We start from the raw sequence: 7738 nt of genomic DNA, 5'->3' as shown, positions 1-7738 counted from the left end.
TATATGTGTGTATATATGTGTATGTATATATGTGTATATATGTGTATATATGTGTATATATGTGTATATATGTATATATGTGTATATATATATATGTATATATGTGTATATGTATGTGTGTGTGTGTGTGTGTGTGTATATGAAGTCAGCAATGTTACAGAAGCGTGTGAAAGAGGCATTAGAGTTGACCTCATTCCATTTCAGTAGATACATTTTTACACCCCTCTCCTCAGGTTTACGGAGATAAAGACCCAGACGGGTTCTACCGAGGAGAGTCTGGTGGTCGTCTGGGCTTTGTGCCATGTAACATGGTGTCTGAGATCCAGGTGGAGGATGAGGAGACCCGGCAGCAGCTCCTGCAGCAGGGCTTCTTGTCCACAGCGGCCTCCATGGAGAAGATAGGTAGGTGAAACTGTCACTCTGAGGTTTAACAGCTACCTAAAGATGTGCTTGTTGGCCGATTTCGCACCAAATGACAAACAGTGTGTTCTGTGCAAATTCTTATTATGTTGTGCGCCATTTAATGTCTTCTGTTACAGTTTCAGATTGGTATATTTTGACATCCTTTACCATAGGTGTAATTTGTAATGTTTTACTCATGATTTCACCGCTGTTCATGTTTAAGTGGGAAGTGAAAATAGCAGCACACGTGTTGCAGAATCCACACCTAAAATATCCGTCATTCAGTTCATTTTACTTTTCTGGCCTTCACATTGGCCAGCTGTGTAAAGAGACACGTTCAAAAAGCTGTTTTCCAGATGAGACTTGGATTGGCCTGTTGATCTTTTAACGTTGCAGGAAGCACAAAGAAAGCCCTCATCAAATCAGATTACATTTTGGTTAAAATAAATTAAAATGGACCCAAACATGTTCCCTGAGGCTCTACTTTGTATGCTTTTATGGGTTCTTGTTCACTGTGTTGCTATTAAGGAAATCATAACCATCTATTCTCAGTCACTGACTGCATTTCAAGCAGGTGTCTAAAATGATAAACTCAAGTCAAAGTGTTTGCCTGTGGTGAGTGGTAGCGAGCCACCCAGCAAATTCTTTGCTTCTGTTTCCTGCTTTTTACCCAGAGCGGTATTTGCAGATGGTTTAACCTTTTCCCTTCCGCTTGTTCTCACTGCTGTGTCTGCTGCTCACTGGTTGTCATTTTTAAATTGCTCTTCACTGGCTTTTCATTGTCTACTTTGTCCAGTCTGCTTCTCTCAAAAATTGCACCTCTGTGTTTCTTTTTGGTTTCAATTTTTTATTTTTATTTTTATTTTTGGTTTTCCTTTCTAAAACTCCATAAAGGCACTCGCACACATGCACAGCTTCCGCGTCGCCCTGTTCCACCGCCGAAACCGAGACGATCCAAGAAAGGTGTGTCTCGCTGCAGATTGCGGCTTCCCACCTCTCTCCTTTATTCTCTTCTCTGGTTTGCTTCTCTTTCTGTCTCTTTCACTTGAGCTTTCAGTTGCTGCTTCTTACTCAGAGACCAGGGGGGATTTTTAGGTCAGCTACTGTAGTAATTAAACCAGACAACTTCCCAGCATTAGTAGCTGCAGTAGTTTCATTTTCTATAATTAAGACCTAGTGTTACTTTCTTTATTGGTGCTCATAGGCTCCACAGAGTAACTTCATCTTTCCACAGGTTCACTTTTGATTTTGACAGCTTCACAAACATAAAAAGGCCAATACATGAGTACTGAGTCAGTCCTGTCAGCTTTCATATTTATGTAATACAGTGCAGACATAGCAGCAGAATGTGGCAGTATGTCGCTTATTGATTGAGAAAAAAGTGCCAGTATTCTGCTCCCATGTCACAAATGCATTACATGATCACCTAAAGTTCACTTGTTGAAACATCCATCCCCTCTGATCTCCATCTTTGACTTTGTGAACTGCGGTGTGATGAGACATACTGTAACTTCAGACAGGATTATTCTCATATCATTTTGTGATTGTCCTTACGCCCTTTTCCCTCGTCCTGTCTCTTCCAGTGGAGTCTGCAGCACTCTGGGAGGAGAGCGTAGACTCCTCCAGCCAAGGTTTGTAGTTAGTGCTTTGGCCCTCTGCCTCTCTGCTTGCACCCGCATGATCCGACGACCGCGTCAGTGTCCACTGGGGGACAGCATGTGTTTACTTTCCACTACCTTTGACCTCTTTATTAATGGTTGCACACATGAGGACTGTATTTTAACTGCTGATAACCCCGGGGCTCATCCTTATTAGGGACTGTTTGATTATTTGGGGGTATAGTGACGAAGCTTGACCTTCTTTAAAGATCCTCAATAAAGGATGTTAAACAAAATGCACTTTCTTAGGGTTTTTAAATTATGAAATTTAAAGGAAATAATAAAAAAATAAAAAAAATAAAACTGGTAGCATTAAGTACCAAATCTAATATCTTGTGTTCTTACGTTCTTCATAATACCCCAGTTCTAAATGTCAAGCAGTCCTTTTCTTAACTTACTCTTTTCATTTCACAGTTCAAGTTGCATCATTTAATCATCAAATCATTTCTGTTGTCTTCACGGTTTTGCAGAGTTCAGTACAGTCTTCATCCCACAGCAAATATTTGCTCTGATTAATGGTTAAAAACAGCAGTACATTTGAAAATGCTAACTGTCACTGCTAATCTCCTGTTGTTTTCATTTTTATTTTCACGTGTTTGACTGCAGTGGTGTGACTTTTCCTCAGCTTAGCATGAAGCTGAGTGACATGCAGACACGTTGAGCTGCATGCCGATGAGCTGATTGGAATTGCAGAGAAGTGTTAGTCCTCTAATTATCAGGATGTCACTCATGACTGTACTGTTTGTCCCTCTTTGTTTGACTGACAGATCCCAGCCAGACTGCCGCTGCTGCTCAAGCTGTGGGGAACCTTGCCCCAGGAGCTCGCAGGATGGTCGCCATCTTTGATTATGATCCACGAGAGAGCTCCCCCAACACCGACATAGAGGTCAGACTTGCAGATGCGTGATATCTTTTTTTGAGATAAAGTAATATATATATGTAGTAGTAGTTTTTGCTCATTATCTGACTCGTTTTTTATATATTCAGGCTGAGCTGACCTTCAGTGCAGGAGACATCATACACGTGTTTGGTGACATGGACGAAGATGGCTTCTTCTACGTAAGTGCTGGCAGGACTCTAGAATTTGAAGTGGTCAGATCTGCATATGATAAGATGGAATAAGACTTAATTGCTCCACAGGAGGAAACTATTTGACTGAAATAAATACAATTAAAAGAAGAAATTAAGAAAATTAGAGAGAGAGTATATACAGCTATATACATATTACAGTAGATTACACTATAGGTATTAAAGTAAATAATAAATATAATATACGTAATTTATAAAAAATATAGATTATATATGATACGTCTGTGGCGCAGAGGCAGAGCGGGTCATCCCCTTATCGGAAGGTTGTTGGTTCGATCCCGGCTCTGGTTGCCACATGTCGAAGTATCCTTGAGCAAGATACTGAACCCTGCTACGGTATGCTGAGCCACAAGCATACCGTAGCAGGGCCACAAGTCAGCCAAGAACAACCAGATAAAGCAAAACTTGGTGTTTGGCATACCATGGTAGCATGGTGTAATATATGTGCAGTATATGTAATATACATACACGACATATAAATAACAGAAATTGAAAAGAAAGCCATATAGCATAAAATATATATAAATTATATAAAAATGTATATATATAAAAATAAAAATACAATGATATACAATAGTACGGGGTGGCAGCTAACAATTATTTTTTATCATTGATTAAGACCTGGAACCATTAAATAGTTTTTTTTGCATTTTTGCTTGAAAAACAATTAATTGATTGTCAAAATAGTTTTAGTTAGATTCATTTGCTGTTGATTGACTAATTGTTGCATTTCTATAATATATTATTATTATTATTATACAGTGATATAAGTAACAAAATCAATGTGTGACAAGGTTTTCAGAAAGCAGAAATTTCTGTTGTCTGTAACAATGAAATAAAAACCTGCAGAGCATGGATTTAGTTGAATTACAGGCTTGTTGTTAGAAGCCAGCCTCATCATTTAATGTCGTATTCTTCCTCCAGGGAGACTTGAATGGACACAGGGGCTTAGTGCCCTCCAACTTCCTGCAGGCCTTACCAGAGGATGCTCCAGCAGAACTGGTCTCTGCTCAGCCTGCACCAGAACCCAAGAAAGAATCACAGGTAGCACAGCATGTCTGTCTATCCAGCATGCACCACTGTATATGGAGCTGTGGACCGCCTCATTCATGTGTCATTTTCACAAAGCAGTGACATCAAAAAGTTTTTTTTTTACTGTATTTGTTCATCTCTTGCGAGTATTTCCAGAGTTGCTGTCGTTTTCTGTTCTGTTTCTTTAATTCTGCCCTGTCACATTTTTTTTCACCCTGCTGTTTCCTGCATGGCCTTTTGCAGAAGCAGAAACGAACTGTACACTTTGAGACTTGATCGTAAGTGTTTACAGATGAGACTATAGCAGCTCAGTGATCGACACTAATGTCCCTTCTTCACTCCCTGTTTACGTCCTCTTACCTCCACCTTAGCTGTAGTTCTACACCGCTCCTTTGAGTAGGCTCCTGCACCCACCCGTGGTTTTGGTTTATTAAAACGGATAAAGATCTCAAATCCACCTTTCTGTGTGTGCTGTCCTTGTGTTTCCCTTTGGTATTATAATTGTAATCATAATTAAGCTTTAGATAATGTTTGATTTGCATTAAGACTACAATATATTAGGCACGCCCGTTCTGAAAGTCTTTCTTTCTTCCTGAAGGGTACCTTGACGTCTTCTACAGAGCCACAAGATCCTGGGCCCTCGACACTAGAAGAGGCTTTGGACCCCCAAACAGAACCTACTTTCACTGACCCAACAGAGCGCACAGACCCACAGCCCAAACCGGCAAGCCCCACTGCAAGCCCCACTGCAAGCCCCACATCAGACCTGGACCCTGCTCCAGGTCCAGCTGCAGCGGAGACCTGCTGCTCCCCTCCAGCCCCCCTCCCAGCAACAGACAGCCCGACACAGACTGACTGCTCTGCACAAAGCAAGAAGAAAAAAGGCTTTTTCTCCAAAGGCAAGAAGCTGTTCAAAAAGCTGGGATCCAGCAAGAAAGAATGAGAGTCAGGACATCTGACTCTGAATCCTCGCGTCACATTGAAAGCACTTTTTCTATCTTCACTGTTAGTCTCAGCTGGTAGTCGGCGCTGTTAGTGGCTATCAGATCTAATAACTGATGTTTTATAAATTATACATTTGCCTTAGAGCACTGCTAGACCCGCTGTCAAATTTAGAGTACGTCAGCATACAGCTTACAGCATCACAAGAGCATGTAGAAGCGCATGTTGAAGTGTGCAAACTCACAAATATATCTCTTCCTAATTATCTAAGCATTTGCAAATGTTCAACTCATTAGAGGCTTTAATGCTTGATATAAAACACTTAGTTATTCCTAATGGATCAGATTTATGTAAAACAATCTGATACAGAAGGATGTTGAAAAAGCAGATCAGACTTCAGCCCAGGCACAGCTAATGAAATATTAGCTTTAATGTTCATGTACTGGTGCCACTTTATTTATTTGAAGCGAACGAACAGAAGCAGCAGTCTATCTCTTCCTCTTTGAGACTATAAAGAATGCACTATCCATCCTGAATGGATGTATTTTAAATGTCTGCTTGTCCCTCATGTGTTTCTCGTCTTTAAGAGTATTTATACAGTACTTTGTACAGAACATGTTATTTATTTGTATCAGACTCTTGCCCTAATCGTCACCACATTGCATGAAGTGACATCGGAGCAGGAGGGTAGTCATAGAGAGCTGTCAGAGACGGTGATGATCCACTTTGTGTAGTTTAGATCTAATCTAATGATGGTTTTTGAGGCTTATTGAAGTTGAACATAATGTTTAATGTTGAGAATGTGAAGGCTCGCCCTTCTTTGGTGTGTGTGTGTGTGAGTGAGTGAGTGAGTGAGTGTGTGTGGGTGTGTGGGTGTGTGGGTGTAGATGAAACTGCCCAGTCCACTGGTGAGACTGAAAACAGATGCCTTTCTCAGACATTAACACGGGAACTCTTGATGTTCGTGACCACAGTCACAACTGGCCTAAAATGTTGCATACGACATACTTTCCGTCTGTGTGTGAGTGTGAGAGAGAGAGACCTGCAGCGTGTACAAAACAATGTAGTACCTACCGATTGTTATCTAATAGGGCTGCAACTAATGATTAGTATAAAATCGTTATCAATCCATCCTTTGATTACTTTTTAAAAATATTGTTGGGGGCTTTTATGTCTTTATTTGATAGGACTGAGGAATATAGGCAGAAAAGGGCTGCAGGTCTGACTCTAACTCAGGCCGCTGCGGTAAGGACTCTACCAGGTGAGCTACCATGTGCCCCCTTTTTTGATTATTTTTGTCTATTTATTGATTAATTGTTTGGTCTATAAAACATCAAAAAGCGATGAAACATGCCCACGTTGCCCATATACGTCAAGATATTCAATTTATTATAAAGTATGACAACAAAAATCAGCAAATTCTCACATTTGAGAACCTAAAATCAAATATTAACAATTAATCACAATAATTTTAAATACATTTTTTTCTTAATAAACTAATCCCGGACCCTAACCCACAATTGAAAATAGTTGGATTGTTTCAATAATCAATCGACTAATTGCAGCTCTAAAAAGTTACAATACAGAAAATATTAGTTTGTCCAGATTCAAGTGCAGCAAGGTTCTGTCCTGCTGAGATTAATAACCACAGCAATTAGCAGCGCCATGCTAACCATACAGTCTGTAGGCCTTTGGGGTTCAGTATTGAACGAAGCATGTTGTGTGTTTTTAAATATAACTATATAAAAACTAAGTTTTCAGTTATGGCACTGGTGGTTTGTGGCACTGCTGTACTGTGATAGACTCTGCAATAAGTCTGTTTCTTTTCTTTTTGCCTCCATGTTAAGAGTGTAATGAAGTTCAACATGCGGTGTGTGAATATTGGGTCAGACAGGCTAGAAACAGTGTTAGAACCTCTCCATCAGCCCATGCAGTGTAGTGGTGATGAGTGGTTTAAGCGTAAGTGTGCTGCAATACTAGAACAAAAAAGACAAGCATTCGGTATCTTTCAGTGGTTTGTGACAGCTTTACTGGACTGAAGATGTGTGGATGTGAATGTGTGGAGCAGGCCTTAGTATTCAGTCAGTCAGTCAGTCACAACACATGCAGTGATTGTTCCCTCCATCCGATTGGTTCTTTTATTTGTGTGACACAGGGCTGTTCGGTAACTTCTCAGGTTTAACTTGTAGTTTCTTATTAATGCTGAGCCACCTGTGGACTCAAAAACTGCAGAATATGCCAAAATCTTAGGTGCTTTGCCTGTTACCATAGCTATGTGAGACCAAGCATCTGGTGGCGTGGGGGGGATGTGGGGGATGTGGGGGATGGGGGGGGTGCTACTCTAGTCTGGGTTGAAGCTTTGTTTTGAAGATCAGACTGATTTCGCTCACGTTGTTGAAGTGGTTTGAGTCACACCTGATGACACGAGTTGGAGGCAAATGTTTTTCTTCTAATGTCCTGAATGTTTTCTGTCACTGTTACATAAAGGGAGCATGATCATGCCAAGAATAAACGGGAGGGCGGATTGACAAAGACACTTTAGATGTGAAATAGCCGGGATAGAGGCAAGACTGTATGTTTTTGTTTTATTTATGTTTGTATTTTTATTTTATTTT

General features: G+C 40.4%; 1 protein-coding gene across 1 annotated transcript in view; it reads left to right on the top strand.

The window, feature by feature from the left end:
• Window positions 1-7420, top strand: part of LOC118331570 (peripheral-type benzodiazepine receptor-associated protein 1-like) — a 61217-nt gene extending 53797 nt beyond the window's left edge. The window contains exons 27-33 of the mRNA XM_035666607.1: window positions 234-402; window positions 1297-1365; window positions 1986-2033; window positions 2828-2946; window positions 3048-3119; window positions 4074-4193; window positions 4780-7420. Of these exons, the coding sequence (XP_035522500.1) occupies window positions 234-402; window positions 1297-1365; window positions 1986-2033; window positions 2828-2946; window positions 3048-3119; window positions 4074-4193; window positions 4780-5124 (942 nt within the window). The 3' untranslated portion in view covers window positions 5125-7420. The remainder of the gene's footprint in view (window positions 1-233; window positions 403-1296; window positions 1366-1985; window positions 2034-2827; window positions 2947-3047; window positions 3120-4073; window positions 4194-4779) is intronic.
• Window positions 7421-7738: the final 318 nt, after the last annotated feature.

This window comes from Morone saxatilis, unplaced genomic scaffold (genome assembly GCF_004916995.1).
Source record: "Morone saxatilis isolate NCDOM2014 unplaced genomic scaffold, NCSU_SB_2.0 Contig20, whole genome shotgun sequence".
Classification (NCBI taxonomy): Eukaryota; Metazoa; Chordata; class Actinopteri; family Moronidae; genus Morone; species Morone saxatilis.
Note: the sequence above shows the minus strand (reverse complement) of the source record. Positions and strands in the feature narration are given on the sequence as shown.